At 56.6% G+C, this 21,307-nt stretch overlaps 1 protein-coding gene across 1 annotated transcript in view; it reads right to left on the minus strand.

The window, feature by feature from the left end:
- Positions 1–4,826: 4,826 nt before the first annotated feature.
- KIAA0040 overlaps positions 4,827–21,307 on the minus strand; it is a 28,722-nt gene continuing 12,241 nt past the window's right edge. The window contains exon 2 of the mRNA XM_079760537.1: positions 4,827–7,823. Coding sequence (XP_079616663.1) covers positions 7,421–7,717 — 297 coding nt within the window. The 5' untranslated portion in view covers positions 7,718–7,823 and the 3' untranslated portion in view covers positions 4,827–7,420. The remainder of the gene's footprint in view (positions 7,824–21,307) is intronic.

The following is a 21,307-nucleotide window of genomic DNA, read 5'->3' on the forward strand; positions in this document are numbered from 1 at the left end:
CCCACGTGAGGGCACTTGAATTCTAGATTTAACCCAGGTGTGAGTGAAGGCAGTCTGTGCACTTTAATGGGATAGGGGTGGCTCTGGTCTCTTACTCGAGTGATGGCAAATAATGGCATTTGGAAGCAGGAGGAGAGAGTGGGAAGGAGGACAATTGTCCCCTAAAAGGACAAGGGTGTCCTTTATTGCCTCAGCTTCTCCCGGGTTTAACCTCTACTTTTGGAACTTTTTTTTTAAAATCAGCCTTTAAAATTTTACTCCCCCCCCCCCCCCCCACGCACACACATTGAGCAATGCCATAGTCACTGCTAGATCTCACGGTGGGTGGGCTGAGTGACAGACAGTTCCAGAGCTGGGGCTGATCATGAAAAAATGCCCCACGTTGTTCTTTGATTCAAGAATTTAAGTGTCTGCCTGCTTCTTACCGGGGGGGGGGGGGGGGGGGGGGGACAGAGGAGGTGAGCAAGCTAGACACGGTCCTTGCACTGATGGAGTGCATACTATCATTCATTCATTCATTCATTCATTCATTTGTTCGTTCAACACATTCCGAGTCAGCCCCAGTGTGTGCCCGCCCTCCTCTAGGCACCGCTGACCTTCCCGTGACCAGCTCTGGCAGCCCCCGCTCTGGTGGCTGGAATGGGCCTCAGGAGTGGGCTTCTGGGTAAACCTCTTCAGAGGGTCACACTCTTCCCTTGGAGTCAGGTCACAGCCACTGGGGACGAGCCAAGGAAACCCACAGCTTCCTAGGAAGGACAGGCTGCCAGGCCCCAGCAGAAGCAGCACACACATTTGATAGAGTCTCCAAGCCATTGCCTAGATCACGAGGACACTGCAAAGCAGGGACACGCCGCCCCTGCCCACAGCTCGGTGGGGACAGCCTGGGACACACCATGACAGTGGCAGTGAGGTGGGGAGAGCAAGTCCACAGGGATATGGACTGGATGCTGGGGGAGGTGGGTGGGGGGGCGAAGGGAAAGCCTCACGGGAGTGATGGGAGAGGGTCTGCAGGGATGCACCTGAGTTTGCTGGGAGACAGGAGAGGCCTGGGAGGAGGCAGGGCACCCGGGAAAGGGAAGTCTGGTGACAAAGACGAGACGGCGGAGTGTGGTGGGTTTGAGGGAGGACGTGGTCTCTGGGTGAGGGGACGGGTGCTCGGTGCGGGCCGAGCGGGAGAGATGGGTAGGGACTGGTCTGGGCCACGTGGCAGCGTGGTTCTGGCTCCCGCCCTCCATCAGAATCAGCTGGCGCTGCTGTTCCCGGTCCGGCTGGGCCCTTGGCGCCTGCGCATTTAAAGCGCTGGGAGAGCGGGCAGAGGGTCGCAGACAGGTCGGGCTGCGCACTAGGCCGGTGCCGGGAGGCGTGGGGAAGGGGAGCTCAGACCACAGAGCTCTTGAGGAGGAAGGTGAGAGGATGCGAGGGCCGCGGTGGCGAAGGCACGGAGGGTCCTTCCCGGCGGTTTAGAGCTGGTTGTGGACAGCCGCGTCCGCTGGAACGGAGGCCCGGAGTTTGTTTGTCGGACAAGAGCTCCGCTTTTACGCGGAGAGCCCTCAGGGGTTCGAGGATCACTAAAGCCAGAAACAGGAGAAAGACAAGGAGGAGGGGAGGCCGTGAAGGGAAAGGACCAGGTGTTGTGTGCGAAGAGAGGCCACTGACAGGGAGAAACGCAAATGGACGTACCGCGGGGCAGAAGGAAAAACAAGTGTAAATAATGAAAAGCTCCCGGCGAAACTTAATCGTTTGCTGAAGTCCTGCGTGAAAAGTGTCCAGGTTGTTCCGTTAGGCGTCCCAGGGCGCTGGCGAGGAGCCGAAGGAGCGCGGGTCCGCAGGACCAGGGCCGCGCCAGCCGGAGGCGCGCGGTGGCCAGCCCGGCCAGCAGGTGGCAGTGTCGCCCCGCGCCAGCGCCTCTTCCTCGCCTCTGAAAAGGTGAGTTCGGGGGAGTCCCCCCTTTTCCTCCTTCCTGGACAGCATGGTCTTGAGAGTGAGTGGCCTGTGGGTCCAGCCTGTGCTTGGTGGTTGTGGAGGCAGCGTGGCTGCTGGACTAACGGTACCTGGGGAACACCTTGGAGAGATTGCCTAGGGAGCCTGGACGCCACCCCGGACCTGGTCTCCCCGGCTGGTGGTGAGACGGGGGCGGGGGCTCTCAGCTTGGTGAAAGGCAAGGGGGCACCCCTAAAGCGGTTTCAGGAAGTTCCTAATATGCAAATAACTCCACTTCCCAAGGTCCCTCTGGCTGCCGGTGCTTTCTATGGGGAGTGAGAAGGCAGTTTCGATTCCAGTGTCAGTGGGGAAGTTGGGTTCCCAGGACAGCCCGCAGACGCCTGTTTGTCCTATATTACAGCAAATCGCGGGGCACTGAGAAGGAAAGGACTAGAAAACAAAGGTTTTGGGGTGCTGTGATTTAAATAAGAGAAGGTGACAGCACGGATTGAAAATGCTTCTTCGCGTTGGTAGGTGAAGACCATTAGCTTTAATGAGAGAGCGCTAACGAGAGAGACGCGCTCCATGTGGAGCCTCAAAAGGAGACACCTGGGGACTCAGCCCTTTGTGCACCGGGGGCCCCGCAGGCGAACACGAAGAGCACAGACCCGGGCTGACCGCGATGCCGGGCGTGGCCGGGCCTGGGGGAGCCGTTCGAGGCCCTGTTCGGTCCGGGTGTGGGGAGCTGCGTACCTCCTCTGGGCCTCGTTCCTTCATTTGTAAAATGGCACCACCCCCGGTTTACACCCTGCATCGGTCCCTGCAGGGATCAAATGGGATCCCGAGAAGCTCTGTGTATTGTACAGCGGGCGGGAGAGGGGCGGGAGAGAGCCCGGATCTCCCGTCTCCGTAACTTCATTCAAAACGTTTGGATTTTCCTCGATGGCGGTGTCTCTCTAGCCAGCCCTGAGGTCTCGGGGCCATGAATAGCCGCCAATGGGATTGTGTTCACTAATGGAAGACAGAGAGAGAGCAGCGTGAGAAACAGAGGCTAGGAAAGGTGAGGCAGGATCTGTGCATTTCCGAACGGGTTTCCTTGGGGAATGCAGGAATTGAGCTGTAAGCAGTGGAAGACAGGAACAGATAAGGCATGGGGGATGCCTGCCAGGGCAGCATTTCCCAAACAGTGTTCCTTGGAACCCTTGCTCCTCCAGGTGTGCCGAAAGCGGTGTCATGGTCCCATCAGCTTGGGAAGACGGAGTGCAGCAGAGGCACCTGCTTCTATTATAGCACCTGTTACACCCTAATGTGGGCCACGTGGTGCGTGTCTCAAGCAGCGGGACAGCCGCAGTATGCAGTGTTCTGCAAACATATCTGACCATGGTGTTGGTTTGTTTTCCGAGTATCTAGATCCGTGGTCGGCAAACTGTGGCTCGCGAGCTGCATGCGGCTCTTTGGCCCCTTGAGTGTGGCTCTTCCCCAAAATACCACGGCCTGGGCGAGTCTATTTTAAAGAAGTGGCGTTAGAAGAAGTTTCAGTTTAAAAAATTGGCTCTCAAAAGAAATTTCGATCGTTGTACTGTTGATATTTGGCTCTGTTGACTAATGAGTTTGCCGACCACTGATCTAGATAATCAAATGTAATTCAGAGACCACTAGCATTTACCCAGAGCGGTGATTTTCAATTGGTGTGCTGCAACAATTTTAAACACATGCAATACCTGACTAGTCAGGAGCACTGACCTTTTCCCTGTAGATTGGCAAATAAAAAAATGACAACAGCCAACCAACAGGGGTGGTCTGGTGTGCCTGACACCTGGCAAAAAACGTCAAAAATGCTCATGGAATAAACATGGCCACCCTGAGTGACGTGGCCTAGGTATTTGAAAACACCTCTTTGAACCTAAGACAGACCAAAGGCTGTGTGGAAGTGACTCTTTATTTCAGTCTTTTAATCCTGCGACTTTGAATTTGGTAATAATACTGGGGTCAAAGGTCCGGGAGCCAGCACAGAGGGTTCCCGTGAGTTGAGAGTTGTGGCATTGTCCAAACCCATATCCACCCCAAGGCCAGGGCCAAGGCTGGGCAGGTGGAGCTGATGGCCTCCCCTCGGTGTCGGCAGCTGGAAGGGTGTGGGAGGGAGTCCTCGGGAAGTCCCGGAACCTGTGGGATGGGCAGGGGCAGGAACCCACCAGAACTCCAGACACTCCCCTTCCATGGGGGGCAGGCAGGAACCTTCCTTCCGCATGTGGCTGCTCAGTGATGGGAACCTGGCTGGTGTAACTCGGCGCCTGCACCTGTACTGCGTTGCCTTTCACTGTGGGAGCTGGATGTGGCTGACGCACGTGGCGGACAGCGTAGATATGGGCCAAGCCCATCGCTCCTGGTCCTGGTGCACAGCCTGTGCCAGACGGTGTGATGACCAGCTTAGCATCACCAAGGGAGGGGTCAGGAGCATCTAAGCCACTGCATTTCATAGGAGGCAAAGCTATGGCCGACCCGGAAAAAGGCGTACATACCGTGTCTCTCTAGAGGCTTTGATTTCTCCCCTTCCCAGGACCTGAGTGGACTCGTGAGTCTGTTATCATGTGGTTTGTGCTGTTTTCCCCTTTCTCCTTGAGGAAGACAATGCCCGGCCTCCTGTAGGGAGCCTTTTCTAGGTGCTGCCCGGGCGCCTCTGACGCCTGGACCCCCAGGCAGCTGCTCTGCTGGGCGGGGCTGAGGGGGGCGGGGACAGTGCCCAGAGGGAGTCCCTGCATCCGTCATTCCATCCGTCATTCCATCCGTCATTTGTCATTCCATCCGTCATTCCATCCGTCATTCGTGAGTGAGTGACGTCTGGGAGAGGTCATATCCAATGTCAGGAAAGGAACCGTCTGGCTCCAGCAAGGAAGGAGGCCAGGCGGGGCTTTTATTTTTTAAAGTATTTTATTTAAATCAGTTTTTCTGTTGATGTGTTTGAATTTTTCAGAAAAAAAAATACTGACGAATACCGTACAATCTGGACCACTTACATCCTTCTTGAAAGGGTGACACCCCTTCTCCATACCCTCCCGCCCCCCAAGAAACAGGAGAGCGAATCCCGGGAGCAGCAGCAGCAGCGGGCGAAGGCCGGCTCTGACGGGGCCGTGGCTGGAGCTGGGTACACATCCTAGGGGCTCCCCAGGCCTGTGCTGGGGGGGGGGGAGCCCCTTCCTTACGACCCTCGTTGTCCTTCATTAGCTTAACCCCCGAGATGGGCCAGGAGGCTCCCCTCTGAGGCACCCTCGTTGCCAGAGGCAGGTCTGGGACAGCGGCTGGGAAGGAAAGGAGTGAAAATAGAGATGAAGGAAGGGATGGAGCCAGGACAAGAGGAGATGGAGAAGAAGAGAGAGAGGGAGAGGGAGAGAAGGAGAGAGAGAGAGAGATGGTGCTTGGGCTCCTTGCATGCCCCTTTACTCAACAGGCATGTGAGGCCTCTCCTGCCCGGGCACTGTTCTAGGTACCCCAGGCAGGGCCCTGGGGGAGGCTGGGTGGGGAAAAGAGGGGCCTTGCTCAGGGCTTGGGTGTCCTGGGTCCGAGGCTATGGAAGCAGCTGAGATGTGCGCGCTGGTGTTTGGTGGCCGGGGCTGGAGCAGGTGCAGTAGACTAGGAGACTGCAGGGCCTGCACCTGGAGATGGAGGCCTGTCGTGGAGGTGACAAACACTGCTCTCTTAATTCAAACGAGCAGCCAGTTGCCACGGCAACCATGTTCCGGTGATCTGCTTTCTTGGATCATATCTAACACCAGCCTCAGCCGCCAGCCCCCACGTCTGCCCAACTCATCCATTCCGGGCACTGCGAGGCGCAGACGGGAAGGGCCCCCATCCTGGGCAGCGGGAGACGTGGGGAGGTGACCAGCCGTGCTGTGATGCCCCGGGGACAGTCGGCTGCTCTGTGACACGCTCTCCCTGTGACACGGGGGCAGGGAATCGGAGGGTGTAGCTTCTCTGGTCACGGGGGCTTAGGAGCCAGAGCCTGCGTGCCTGGGAGACCTGGGCCTCGTAGGTGGAGGGGGTGACCATTGCTGGTTCCACAGTGTACGCAACTGAACTTCGCGTCCCGGGTCACTGTGCGGAGACCTGGTCGGCAGGCACCACCCAGCGTCCGCTCTGCACAGGCCTGGAGCACATGCGGGGCAGTGAGAACCCGGTGGCCCACGTGAGTAGATGGGGCGCATTTCCCCCTTAGCACAATCTCACAGGGTTTCGTGTCTGCTACCATAAGTACCATAGTTTAGCTACATTGTTAATTAAATGGCAATTGCACACCATTTGGAACAGCCTCCGAGGGGTGCAAATGAGTTTGGACAGCTCAGCCTGCTCCCAGGAATTACCCACCATTGCAGCATGGGCACAATCCAACCCAAACACCAGCCAGCTCATCAGACAAGTGGATTACCTCGGCCCCCCAGCTTCAGCCTGGTGGGGAGGCGCGCCCTTAGCTCACCGTGGACCTGGTTTACACGTCCTCACGGAACTCGGGGCCCACGTGCCAACCCACCCCCTGGTTCTGCAGAATTCAGCACCCACCTCCACCCTCGCCGCCAGGGGGCTCGCTCAGAAGGCCACCTGGGGGAACTGGCGAGGCATTACAGCTTACCCTGACGTCATCACATACCCAGCAGCGTCAGAGACAGTTATGAGTACCCACTGTGCGCAAGGCACTGCCTGAGCCTCAAGATAAATATGAATAAACCTCTATCTAGCTTCATCCTGCTTTCACTTCAAGTCCGAATCTTCCGCCTCCCCCTGCAGCACGCCTTCCTGAGGGCCTCTGTGCGGCGCGTATCAGCGCGGGGTCTTGGACCACATTCAACACCGACCGGGGGAAATGAGGACCTTGCGAGACCATAGCTTCCGATGAGTTCGGATCCATTGCACTTTAAACACTTTAAACTTGCCCTCCTCGGTGCGGGGTCAGGAGCACGGGAACTGGAGTGTCTGCATCGACACACAGCGAAGGGCACTGTACCGGGTGCTGCAGAGTCCAAAGATGAGGATTTCCAGCAAAAGGGTTTGCAGGGATCGGAGTAGGAAAGCGCACATCTGTAACCTGAGTAGCATATGGAATGGGTATGGAATTCATAACCTTGCCCGGCCGTGTAATTGTGCACATGCGCCCGAATCTGGCCAGGCCCTCCTACGAGATGTTTTTGCAAGAGCAGACACTGTGCTGCGTGTGTGTGGTGTGCATGGTGAGCCCACATGGTCATGGATACGTGTTCCTTGTGCTTTTGCGTATGGACTGTGCCGGAAGTCGGCAGACGGCACGCCTGCATCTGGAGCCAAGAGCGTCGCTATTGGACACATAGCTGCCCAGCCAGTGCCCACGCTTTGTCCCAGCCTCCCTGCGGGTGCCCTCCCTGGGGACACTCAGTCTGAGGTTTGCTCCTTGGCTGAGAAGTCCCTCTGTGGACACGCGTGTGACGCTCCAGGCCCCGTGCGTCGTCGGAAGGCGGACCCTCTGCTGCCCGCCGGGCTAGACCGGCAGCGACGGCCTCTTCTCCATCTGCAGGAGCTTGGGCTGGGCGGAGATCCAGAGGTCTTCCTCGCCCTTCTTCCTCCTCCTCCTCTTCTTCCCCTGGCCGCGCTCCGGCTGCCGGCCCTTGCCCGGCCGGCTCCAGCAGCAGTAGCAGCAGACGAAGAGCAGGGCGAGGAGCACGAGCAGCGGCAGGGCCAGCACCACGCCCAGGCAGACGCTGTTGAAGAGGCCCTGCTGGTGCTTGGTCAGGATGGTGTCCCAGATGTCACGGAAGAAGGAGCCCAGCTTCTCCATGGTGCTCAGCTCGTCGCCGGTCCTGGCCTCACGGGGACACAGCCTCGCCCACTGGTGATGACTGATCCCCCTCGGGCTGAGGGTGCGGGCACGCCACGGAGAGCACCTGGAGAGAGAGAAGCGGACCGCTCAGAAACGTGCAGTGGGACGCCCTGCTGTTTTAATAACACCATCGATCTTAGGCTCAGGGAAGGGGAGGAGCTGCAGATTTCCAGAGTTCACTGGAATCCTGTTGAGGCTCAATAAACAAGGCGTAGGCACGCATTTAGTCAATAGGCAGTTGTTCCTTCTCGCCGTGCACACACACTGCTATTGGGCCCAGGATGTGAAAATCGACAGGCTGTCAGTCCTGGCACGCAGTGGACGCGCAGCGGTTGTTGGACAAAGGGATCGTGTGCACGGTCAGTGCCCTGAGGGCCGGCTCCCCGGCCCGAGAGCTGCTCTCAATCGCTTCTCCCCGCAGCACGCACTGTGACCTTCCAGGAGCACAGCTTGCCATTTCCTGCTCACATGGAAGCTGAGGCACAAGAGGCAATGCTGATGTCCTGCTGCCTGTCGGAGGGGACCTGGGCATCCCCAGGCTGCGAGGTCCTGGGTCCCCATCAAGCCTCGCTTCAGCCTTCTTCCTGCCCCCTCCCTGCTCCGAGCCCCCAGCCCTGTCCTCGCATCCCACTCCTGTGTCTGCCGGGACTCGCCATGCTTGGGTCCCCTCTGCTGGTTCTTCCTCTCCCTCATCGCCCTGCCTGCTGCCTGGCCCTCCACCGAGTATGCCCACGTCTCCTTCCCAGCCTGCCCCCTCTCTTTCCAGTGGGAAAGGGGTCTTGATGGCCGCTCGGCGATGGTACTTGGAACAGGGGTAGGGTCCCTGGACGCCTCCCTCCTCCTGCCCTGAGCTCAGCTCACAGCGGGGTCTTTCTGGTTGCTTGTCTGGGTGGCCCCTCTTCCTCCGGCACCCCTCCCCCGCTCCCCATGCATCTTGGCCTTCAGCGCTCAGGTGTAAGGTCTTCGAGGCTCCTTCAGTTCCAGAATCCCTGGGTCCTTGTGTCCAAGCAAGACTTGGAGGACAGGCATGATTCAAGGAAATGCAAGAGGCTTCTTGGTGCAAGACACTGCCCAGGACCAAAGATCACACTTGATCTTAGCCCAGAGGCCGAGAAGCGATGGGACCCAAACTCAAAGTCATTGGTTTTCAGGCTGAAGACCCAGCCAACCCTCTCACTTAACGATGAAGAACCTGGGGCCTGGAGTGGGGAGGTGACATGTCTGAGGACCCACAGTTGTGACAAACACCCAGACCCCTGGACAATGGGCGCAGCGCTCGCCCAAGGCCGCCGGGCCAGGAAAGAACGGAGGAGGAGGAGAATGTTACTTTGTGCTTGCTTTTTGTCTGATACTTTAATCGCCTTCATGTGAATTATAGCCTCTAAGTGAGCAACAGGATGGCACATTGTCAATGGGGGGAAGCGCAGGGGGACGTGGCCCAGAATCATTGTTTCATTGTTCTGTGCACCGGAGCAGGGCCTGTGGCCGCCCCTGGACCACAGTGTGTCACAGTGGTGCCCCGGGTTGTCCTCAGGGTCGGTGTCCTTGGGTCCCACGCTCTATACGTGTCCCATGTACCTCAGTCCTGGTGTGCTGGCCGGTGGCCCCATGCCCTCATGGTACAGCTTATGCAGTCGTATAAACTGGCTCCTGGCACTGTGCCATTTGGCCCCTGGGAGGAAGTGAGCCTGTACGTTGGCATGTATCACTTTACACCTGCTGGTCGTTTAGTCTAGTCTTCACTACTACCCCACCCAGTGGGCACGGCCATTCCCCAGGCCTCCAGCCCGGGACCCAGAGCACGGGCCGCAGTGAGTGAGGGGCGGCGCTGGCCTGGCTGGTTCTGGGAGTTTGGCTCCTGATGCCCCAGGGCGAGCCCTTCACTGGTGCTCTGCCTCCTCGTCCTTTGCCTTAACCCGTTTTTGGCAAGGAGCCCGGGATGTTCAGAATCTTACGCTACTTGGCTACTCCCCAGACTGACGTAAGCGTTTATATTGGTCTGTCGTCCACAAAGGCAAAGAGAGTGACTTCCTGTTGTTAGATACCTTACAAATGCTTATGCTTGAGAGACTTACAACAGAAACCAGGCCCTGCCCAAGAGAAGGTTTATAGAAAGCACACGGCCGCCCAGACAAACGGACAGGCAACAAAGGGAAGAAGTGCTCTGAGACGTCACAGCCCCTCGGGGGCCTGGGACGCCGCCCTGGGTCTGTCCACAGGCCACCAAGCCCAGGGTCTTGACAGGAAAACCTCCACGGCCACCCCCTGCCTCGTTCCTCACACCCCTCGCCTCCTCCCTTGGCCCTGACTCGGCTGTGACCTTGGATGGGCCAGTAGCTTTCTGCTCTGTTGTGGGAAGACCTTGGGTGCTTTTTTCTGCTTCGATCTTCCGTGAGAGCTTTCCTGCGACCACATGCTCTTCCCACTGCATTTCTGTGGTTCAGATTAGACGCCGCCTCCACGTGTGTTCAGTTTTCATGAAGGTAGAGCCACTTGGGGAGGCCCCTGTGGATGGGCAGGCTCTTGACGGAGAAGCATGGGTAAGAAGGATGCTCAGAGATTCCGGCAGGGAAACGTAGAACTGGGCAGGAGTGCAGGGGCCTCCTGGTGCACCCGTGGGCAGAGAGGAGGGCTGTGGGTTGTGGCCAGGGTCCCCAGGGCCTTCTTAGGGTGCGTGTTACTTTGGGGGCTTTGTAACGGGAGGCAGATGTTGTGATCAGAGCTGCCCTTCAGGAAAAGATGACGGGATCTGAAAAGCTCTGGGAAATGCTTTCAGAGTTCTCTGCATTTAACAGACACTCAGTGAGCACCCAGTATATGCCCCACGTTGCGTTAGGTGTTGGGGATTCCGCAATGAAGGACAAAGATGATGGTGTCTGCTATCATGGAGCCTCGTGCGCTCGGATCACGGAGGGATCATGCCATACAGGTCACATAGAATCAGCAAATTCCAACTCGGGCTGCTTAGCTGGCTGAACTAGAAGCATGTATTTGAATTATGTGTTTATCCCAATGTCCCAGGCCCTCCTGCCCCTCCCAACCTTTGTCTCAAACACATCCATCCCATGGCACCGAAAGAGCCTTTGAATAAACAGATTTCTCTTCAAGCTTAAAGCTAAGTCAATGATTCCCGTCTGGATTCCTAAAGGCACTGATTTGTGTCGGCTCTCCACACAGCCAAAGAGAGTATTCATTAACGTCTGGGAACCCAGTCCCGGGGAAACGCGACGAAAAGGCGTTCTTTATACCTTTTACTCCAAGAATGCTTCTCTAGGCCCCAGGCACTCGCTAGGCTGGCTGGTCTGCAGTGTCCGATTAGCATTTATGAGCCTCGCACGACTCGCATTCCCGGAAACGATCAGAGGTGTCCGTGGTGGTGAGTTAAGTCAGTGCTTCCCTAGTGGACGGCAAACCGCGGCTCGCGAGCCACATGCGGCTCTTTGGCCACGGCCTGGGCGAGTCTATTTTGAAGAAGTGGCGTTAGAAGAAGTTTAAGTTTAAAAAATGTGGCTCTCAAAAGAAATTTCAATCGTTGTACTGTTGATATTTGGCTCTGTTGACTAATGAGTTTGCCGACCCCTGGCCCAGACCGTTGTGCAAAAGGAGCTGCGCTTTGGGCCTGCGACGTGCTTTCCGGGGAGCCGTCCTTCGGTGTCTCCTCGTGTCGCCGCCGCTGAGACGGCTCCTCTGTCCTGGAAAAACCAAAGCGGTGCCCACCACCCTTGGTTGTTTGGTTGTGATTGTGGGGGGTGTTTGTGGGGATCGTCGCCCTGTGTTTTCAGACGCTTAGTCCCCAAATGTCTGGAAACACAGGGCGACGATGCGTTTATTGTGCTTTTTTCCAGACGAACAATCGGACCCCGGGCTTCTCCCGGAAGGACCGCGTGGCTGAGCCCAGCAGCAGCAGCAGCGAGTGGGGTGGCCGTGGCGACGCAGGCCCGCAGGTAGGCGCCCCGCCCGGGGGCCTCTAAGCCAGGTGGCTGTGGGCTCAGAGCCGCCAGGAAACAAGGAGGGGACGAATCCACTGTCTGTAAAGAACACTGCTATCAGGAGGGAGAGGGAGGAGATGTTACCGATGGCACTGGGACGGGGGTGGCGGGGTGCAGGGGGTCGAGGCCCCACGTGGGTGTTCTCTGGAGGATGTGGGGGAGGGACGTGAGGCGGTGTCCCTGGCTGTGCTCTGCTGGTGTCTTCCAGCCCTGGTCTGGTTCAGTCGTCGAGGCTGGTGCATTTGTTTTCTCTGTTGGGAATCACATCCAACAGCCTGTGCCGTCTCCCCACCATCTGTCCTTGGGGTTGACGACATCTTGGCCAGCCCAGGTGTCTCCACCTGCCTGCCCACACCGTGCCCCAGCGCCCCAAACCACCGTGAGTCCTTGCAAGACCCCGGTGGTGACGATGGCGTCACACATGCCATCGCCGGGCCGAGGGGAACCTCCGTCAGTGGTTAACGCTGCTGCTCTGAGTATGTTTTCTCGATGGTTCTCGCCTGGCTCTCCTGACGTGCTCAGGGGCCCTCTGACGGGTGGAAGTGCCGTTTTGTACAGAAATGGTCGCACCCCAGCAAGTGACCTGCGTGTCGATGATCAGGTTTATAACTGAAACCCGGTCCTGGGCGTGATGAGATAGATGCCTGTATTCTCCCCAATTTAATTAACTGCTGCCCGTAACCCACGGGAGCCGCTCCCCCCAGAGTATGCGCACGTGGTGTGTGACAGACGTGAGTGTGCGGGAGAAATAGGTCGTAGTTCCCTCCCAGTCAGTGTGATCGTATGGTTGTGATTTTGAACAAAAGCACAAGCTCCTCGATGTAGACTGATTAGAACACCATGATTATTAGGAGAATGAAGTGATGCTTCGTCATGTGGACATTGCGCAGGTGAGTCGGTGGCTGGGTCCCCGCCCTGCTGATGAGGAACACGGGCCAAGGGGGCTGTGACTGGCCGGACACACAATGGCAGCTGGTGGAGTCGGGGCCACAATCCGTTTTCCGCCTCCTGGCACCTCCTCCTGCCAGGTCTTCCCACAAAAGTCCTTAAAAATGAGCCAAGGCTGCGCCCACCTCCTCTCCCTGGGCGCAGGCGGACTGCTTCCCGGCCCCATGCGTCGCCGCGGGGCCGTGGGGGAGTTCTGGCCACGGAACGGGTCCTCGTGTTCTCGCTCTGCTTGCTCACGGCTGGTGACAGGCAACGACCCTGGGGAGGTCTGGGCCCTGGATGACTGGAGCACAGCGCCCCCTGCGGACCGCAGTCAGGAGGGGTGAGTGAGAAGGGAACCTTCGTTGGTGCCGAGGAGAGGGAAGGGGCCTATGCTCCTCAGTGAGCCTGTGCTGACAACACGCCTGGTCATGGCTGTAACAGTGAGCCTGGGCTGACAACACGCCTGGTCATGGCTGTAACAGTGAGCCTGTGCTGACAACACGCCTGGTCATGGCTGTAACAGTGAGCCTGTGCTGACTGACAACACGCCTGGTCATGGCTGTAACAGTGAGCCTGTGCTGACAACACGCCGCTGGTCATGGCTGTAACAATGAGCCTGTGCTGACAACATGCCTGGTCATGGCTGTAACAGTGAGCCTGTGCTGACAACACGCCTGGTCATGGCTGTAACAGTGAGCCTGGGCTGACAACACGCCGCTGGTCATGGCTGTAACAGTGAGCCTGTGCTGACAACACGCCTGGTCATGGCTGTAACAGTGAGCCTGTGCTGACAACACGCCGCTGGTCATGGCTGTAACAGTGAGCCTGTGCTGACAACACGCCACTGGTCATGGCTGTAACAGTGAGCCTGTGCTGACAACATGCCTGGTCATGGCTGTAACAGTGAGCCTGTGCTGACAACACGCCGCTGGGCATGGCTCTAACAGCGATGCGATGATGCAGCATCATCATCCCCGCGAGCGCCTCTTTAATCCAACAGGGCTTAGCCAAGCGCTCCCGGTGCCGAGCTGGGTCCGCATTTCCTCGGTTCGACCCCTGACTGCTCCTGTCTGTAACCTGTGTGTGGGGCTCCGTGTGCTCCTCCGTGAGGTGGAGCTGATGACCGGTTGTTGTGACAAGTCGGTGAGGCCGAGGACGCGGCGCCTCTGGGAGCCCAGCCTGGCGATGACCGAACAGGGAGGGGGCGGTGCCGACCCTTAGCTGACGATGCTGGAGTTTGGGCCGGTTCCGGTCGTGGCTTTGGGTCTGCAGGCCTCCTTTAGGCGAAGGCGCGGTCTCTCTCCGTAGTAAGGAGATGCCTTCTAACTCACTCATCCGTTTCCAAAGAGACCGCTTCAGAATTAAAACATGGACGCCACTCAGAGCAGCGTCCTGAGCGACAGTCTCTTCACCCCCCGGGGAGCTCACGTTCCGGGCAGAGTCGGACCATGTCTTCTCCCTTCCCCCCCCCACCCCCCACCCCAGTGGCCTTCTGTCTCTGCGAATGCACCCCGTGAGCGCCGAGTCTATGGATACAGCCATGAATGACGGGTGCGGCCAGGCTACCTACCTTCTGCAGGGAGAAGGTAGACGACAGACAAATAAACCAAGACAGTGCTCAGGGCTACGCGGGAAGTAGTTGGCGTGGCCCCGAGGAGGGGACTTGGCACTGAGGTCTGAGAGGTGACAAGGATCCAGAGGGCACAGAGCCCGGGAACGGCTGTCGGGCAGGGACCACAGGACAAAGGCTCCGAGGGGGGAAGGAGGTCGCCGGCTCTCCTTTCCCCCGGGCAGCTCTGGGGGTGGGGGTGGGGAGGGGAGAGAGGGTCCCTGGACGTCAGGAGCCCCTGTGATCTGTCCGAGCCTCAGTGTGGCTCTGGTTTCCTCCCTCCGGCTCCTCTTCCTAAAGCCTCGTGTGACCATGGTCCTCTCGGCCTTCTTTGGCTCCTCGTCGCTTAGATACCACAGATCTCTCGTGATCGGGTCCCGTCATCCCAGCCTCATCTCCACCTGCCCCTCGCACCCCACTTCCCTTAAGTTCTCCCAACACCCCTGCTTTCTCCCGCTGTGAGTTCCGCACGCTGTTCCATTGCCTGGAAGGCTTTTCCACCTTCTTCCCTCATCCCGCTCAGAGGTCCTCTGTCCCCAACTCTCCCCAGAGGGATTTCCTCCTCTTCCGAACTCTGAGTCGGTACCTACCATGGTCTTTATCTGACTGCATTACAGTTGTTTCCTTTAAAAGCAGGAAAGCACCAGGGTCACACACATTCCTTGTGGGCTCGCTTCTCTCACTCGTGCAAGCTCCTAACTCGCAGCGATCCACTCGGCTGTGGGACTTGACAGCTCGCTCTGTGCCTGCCACGCACTTGGGGCCTAATCACTACGTGGTGAGGGAATGACTTCTTTCTAGGCCTGGACTAAGCCGAAGACTGACTGCGTGTCCTTGGTCCCCCTCCCTCCCATCATGGGTCAAACCGTGTCCCATTGCACAGGCCGTGGGAAGTCCGGAGCCCAGGGCCTCACAGTGGGGCCTGATGTGGCCACAGCGTTCTTGCAGACGCACTGAGGCAAGAAGAGGTCACACGGGCCCAGGGCCCGTCACGTGATGTGCTGAGTCTGAGGGTGTCCTGTGGGCAGGGGATGTGGACACAGACGGGCGTGCACAGAGGGAGGCAGTGTGAAGAGACACCGAGAAGGGGGCCCCTACAAGGAGAGGGGCCCCGAGCTTCACTAGGAACCTGCCCTACCCACACTCGGAGCTCATGTTTCCAGCCCCCAGAGCCGGAGACACTGTTTCTGTTGTTGAAGGCACCAGCGTGTGGCACTGTGCCAGGGCGGCCCCAGAAAACTAGCGATACACCCCTCTGCTTCACCCCACTCCACCCCATCGGCTGGACCCAGCGGCTCTACCTCCAAAATCCATGCCTCCTAAATCCATCCCTCTCCATCCATGGCCAGGCCACCATTGTCTCTCCTCCGATTACTGTGACACCTTCCCACCGAGGCGCTGGTTCCCCTGGTCCCTCTAAAGCCTGCCTCCCCCCACGAGCCAGATCACGTCACTCCCCACACCCTGCACCTCCACTCACTCCCATGCCCCCATGGCTTCCCAACGCCTATAGAGTGAAACCTGAACTCCCTGCTGTGCCCCCCAAATGCCTCCATCATCTGGCCCTGCCTCCTTCTCCAATCTCACCTACCCCTTCTCACCTCCCGCACCTGCACACACCTACTTCAGGCCTGTCCACCCTGACCTTGTCTGTCCCTGGTACATTAGCTCTCAGATCTTGGCGGGCGTGACCACTCCTCACATTTGGAGCTCAGCTCAAATGCATTTCTGCTGAAATGTGAGCTCAGCTGTTAGCCCATCAAGCCCCACCTCCAGTCACCACTCCAGGCCTGTCTTGCTGCCCTTGTGGCAGGAACTTCTCCTTCACGTGTCGTGTCTCGTCACTGCAGGCTACACGTCACTGACTGCCTTCCTGTGCTGGAATGTGAGTGCAGTGAGGACAGGGCGCTGGCCTGGCTCATTCTGTTTGGATGCCCAGAGTCTGAACGAATAAAGTCATGCCAGTGAAAGGGCCTCCAAGAAAAGAGATCTGGAAAAAATGTTCATCGGTCAACCCTGGTCACTGGGGAGAGAGCAGGGGCAGCGAAGGCCATAGAACAGCAACCATTGGCCATGTCTCTGACTAGACATTGATGACAGTTACTCACCATTTAGCCCACAGGCCAGCCAGGTCCTCCAGGCAAGTAACTCTTTTCAGGAGGAAATAATGATCAAGAAAATTCCATATCGCTGAGAGCAGCAGGGAGTGTGTGTGGGGGCGCCTTTATCAGTGCCCAAATAATTGCCTACCTTCCTTTTGCTCGGTCACAAAGGGCTCATTGTAGCTGGGACTTTCTGATAACAAGGGATCCTGTCCTAATTACTATATGCTGTTTCAGGTTCAGCAGAAAGGAAAATGAAAATGCTCCATTCATTTCACTCCAGGTTCAAATGAGTCAGTCTTTCAATCAATCAAGGATTAATTAAACTGTGCTAGGAAGTACAGGGGAGGTAAAAGACACCTTCTCTCTACTCAAAGATGAAACCAGGGAAATAGGGAACAATTTAAGAACGCTGGAAAGAGTTTACGGTTTTTACCTGGGCTTCCTCTGACTTCCGGTTAGGGAAGGGTCTCTAGCCACTTTATCTCCATGCCTCTTCACATCCTCTTCTCTCTTCTCATCCCTAATTACATGGTCTCCACAGGGTCCATGCGAATAGTCTTTTTCAGGCACCCTTAGGAGTTGACACTAGAAGTCACGTCTGTGTCTCTGAGAATCCCAACTATGCTAACTTCAATCGAATACAGTTCCTGTCTCCAGCCCATTAGCAAGGCAACAACTTCCTCATATTTCCGTCCCTGAGATGATCAAGGACATTTTCTGGTGTTTCTTCTCCTGAACAGAAAACTTATGGTCAAGAATGTGGCCTCCTCCCCTAATGGAGTGTGGAGTCTGGGTAACATTCACTTAAGCACTTTTTCAAGTTTTCTCTCCTGTAAATAGATATTAGCACATTTCTCAGAGGGATAGTGTTTCATCCACTGTGCTACATCAGTTCTTTAAATCCTTACCCAAGGATATGTTTATTGATTTGAGAGAGTAAGGGAGGGAGGGAGAGAGAGCGAGAGAGACAGACAGACAGACATCGACTGGCTGTCTCAGTATGCACCCCAACCAGGGATCAAACCCACAACCTAGGTATGTGCCCTGACTAGGAATCGAACCCACAACCTATTTGGTGTATGGGGTGATGTTCCAACCAACTGAGCCACCCGGTGTGCTGCATCATTTTAGCCTCAATACCTAGCACAGTGCCTGGTAGGTTGGTAATAGATATTTGTTGAATGGATAGATGGGTGAATGAATGAATGAGTGGGTAAATGAATGAGGGAATGAATGCCTTATTGGGAAGAATAAAATAAGTCATGTGTGGGAAGCATGCAGCTTAAGTACACCTCACACAGTGGGTGCCTTAAAATTGCCTTGACGATGACATAACAATATCTTGTTATTATACTGCTCTCTATCCATTTAAGAAATTATTTCATTGTGACCAGAGTTTGATCCATTTTCACTAAGCTGGTGTAAAGAGGGAGTCAGCCACCGCCCCGGGAATCAGGGCAGACAACTGGCCGTTCCTCTGCCTTCTTGCTATTTCCATTCATCCCCAGCCGCGCCGCCCTCCTCTGCCCTCCTGACCTCCAGGACCCAGTTTCTGAGGGGCGCCTTGTTTGTCCATCACTATCATCTTTCTCCTCTTCGTTTCAGCGAGAATGCGCACTTGTTTTCCTTTGGCTGGCCTCTGTTGACACAGATGCCTCAGGAGGCCAAAGCCTCAGAACAGAGGGTTGGCAAAAGGTCTTATCACTTTCCCCAGGAACAGAGGGTGATCTGTTGAGTCAAACGGCTGCCATTTGCTGCGTTCTTACTAAGAGCGCGACTCGGGGGTGTGTAATCCAGGTTAGACGGGTGTGGCTAATTCAGCAACTCAGGAGGGGGGCCTTTGTAGTCCCATTACACAGATGGGAAAACCGAGGCTATCAGAGATTAAGTGCTTTGCCAAGGCTACTCGGCTGCTAAAGTTCAGAAGAGGTTTGACTCTAGTCCCATCTGAACCCCAAGATCCTGCTGTCACCACCATCCCCAGGAGGCCCCCTTGTCTTCCAGGATGAGGGGGTGTTCACCCACTGCCCCTCCATCCAGCAGTCTAAAGCCCGCACCTGATGGATATTCTCTGGGTTAATTAAGACACCTCTGAGCCTTCAAGCAGCTCACATTTTCATAGGACCAAACATGTAGGAAGGGAAGTTCAGAATAATATCACATGACAGTGGGTATTGGGGATTATAGCCACCTCATGGGCACCTTTGTTTGAATTTTTTTTCCTCTTCTGATTTCATATGAAGTTCTCAACCTTTAGCTAGTCCTGGAATTCGGCCACGCTAACCTCCCCGATGGCCAAGATCGGCTGGAGCTTTCGAAGGGCCTATGTTCCCCCCGTCGCACACCCTTGTCCCCCTGCCTGCTTCCCCCCATCCTGTCAGCTGCCCGGTCCCTGCAGGCCGTTCAAGCTTGGGTTCCTTGCTCTGTCCACTCCCGCTGGAGTAGGGACCACATCACCTACTCTGGGTGCTGCCATCTGTGTAGGGGGCAGCCCCCCAGGGGGCTTGACACAGAAACAGGGACCAGGCAAAGGCAGCCTCACTCTCCGGCTGTCCCCTCCAGTGGGATGCCTGACGCTGGTCTTCGTCTTCGGCTGATGGGACAAAGGATGAGGAGCAGGGACGTTTTCAAGAGGAATGAATAGCTATCAGAACGCCCCAGGACAGGACAAAGGGTGGAGAGGGGCCCCAGGACAGGACAAAGGGTGGAGAGGGCCCCAGGACAGGACAAAGGGTGGAGAGGGCCCCCAGGACAGGACAAAGGGTGGAGAGGGCCCCCAGGACAGGACAAAGGGTGGAGAGGGCCCCCAGGACAGGACAAAGGGTGGAGAGGGGCGCAGTGGAAGGAGCAGTCAGCTGGGAGGCAGAGGACCCCGTTCTAGACTCCGTTCAGTTTCCTCCAAGCACCTGACCTGGGGCAGGTCGGTCCAGCTTTCTGAGCCTTTGCCTCATCTGAGCTGCGAAGCTATTCAGCCGCCCAGATATTTCTCGAGATTGTGGTGAAGACCACACAAGACGTATGCGTGAAAAGGACACCGGGAAGGGAAAATTGCCGTCGAAATGCATGGTTGTGGCCTGGTAGAGGATGATATTAAAAAGCTGAATTAAAGCTCAAGTGAGAACCCTGGGCGGCTCTTAGGGGCACAGCCCGCCACCCGCCTGACCCCTCCCCGCCCCTCCCGTTCCCCCTGGTCCTTTGTGAATCGGCATCGTTATCGGCTCTGTTTCCAATTTAGAGAATTTGTGGGCGCACGCCGTGACACCACTCACACTTGTCTGGCCGTCTGCGTCTATCTGATCCGACCACATCCTGGTGTTTGGGCTAATAAAACCCGTAGCCATGGTTACAGTGAAATACCTTGGTCACACAGCTCTCATTCTGACTTCTCAGACCGACTTGGTTGAGAGTATGGAGCCAGTGTCTGGGTGTGGTAGGTGCCTAGGTGGGTTTATTTTTGGAGATGGTGAGCCGAGGCTCTGAGGTCATCGCTGAGTGGAGTGGGTGGGAGGGGTGGGGCCTTCTCCGCTCCACAAATAAATGGGGAGGCTCGGCAACGGAGGGCCAAGTCTTCCCGCGTCATATCCTCTTGGAGGGAAAGAGTGTTTTTTCAAAAAGCAAGAAGACAACCAGGCACTTGTGTGACTCCGGGTCTCCCACTCAGGTGGTAACTAAAAAACAGGCCTTCAATTCGAAGTTGCATAATTCCCCTTAATATTGCAGAAGGGAACTCGGAGTTCTGCAAACTTTGCAGCAATAACCGAGTGGCTGATTCCTTTCTCCCGGTGGTGGCCAGGGCGAGGTTGGTGGGCTGGAATACCCGAAAACTAATGGGGTGGCGAAAATATACAATTATGCAACTCAATAGCAATGCAGATACGGGTTTATTTTCCTTCCCATTTCCTCCCTTCATTGAATGTTAACAGAAGTTCAGGACAATTAAAAGCTCAGAGCTGCCTTGCTGCAGTATTAAGGCTCAAAATGTAAAGGCCAGACCATAGCGGGAGGAGCCAGAACTGTCCCGGTCCGGCATGGCTCAGCGATGCACAGATGCACAGTGTGGAGTGCCAGACCCTCTGAGCCAGCTGCCCCACCCCCCTCCCTGCCCCCCAGCAGGCGGGCTGTGCAGAGGAGCTGGTGTGGCTGGAGACGAGTGTCACTTCCTGTCTGCTCCAGTTTAACTCTGCACCCTGCTGTCCAGTGCAGGCTTTCACTGGGCGATGAGTAACTGCTGAATGCAGAGCACCCATGCCAATGCCCTGAAGGCTTACCGAGCACCGCTCTGGCCAGCAGCCCTGGTGTAGACGGCGTTTTCTCGGTCTCACCAGGGACGCTTTAGGCGCCCACCTCTCCTAATTGCCCTGCCCAGCTCCTGCACAGAGAATTCTAGAATGGCCACTGCCTTCACCCCATCCCTGATCCCCTCCGTTTGCCTGCTCTCGTCCCCAGATGCCTTCCTCTCTACCTGTAACGTGTGCAAATAAGCCATTGGGGAGAAGGGACAGAAGAAACTGCAGGGGCAGGGGGTGCCCCACAGATGCTAACGTGTACACACCCTCTCCTCAGCCTCAACCCTTCACCCCGCCCCCCCCATCTCTCTTCCATCCTTACCTGGAGACCCCAAAGCTTTGTGAAGACTTTCTGGAAAGCTCATGGGCCACTGGGAGTGGGGGGATGAGGCAGGGAAACGTAGACTGCCTGCAGGCTTGGGGCCAGCCTCTAAGCTTTATCTCCCGCTAGCAGCACAGAATACATTTTTTTTTTTTTATCAGACTAACCCTCGAAGTATCAGGGCTTGAAGAACTGGGACATTGGGTGGGAACATTTTGATAGAACAACTGGTCTGAACGTGTGGCCCTGCCTCGGCCGGGGAGGTCCTGGGGATGGGCGTGGGCTCGGCCGTCACAGGCTGGGACAG

Source organism: Cnephaeus nilssonii (assembly GCF_951640355.1).
Source record: "Cnephaeus nilssonii genome assembly, chromosome: 21".
Classification (NCBI taxonomy): Eukaryota; Metazoa; Chordata; class Mammalia; order Chiroptera; family Vespertilionidae; genus Cnephaeus; species Cnephaeus nilssonii.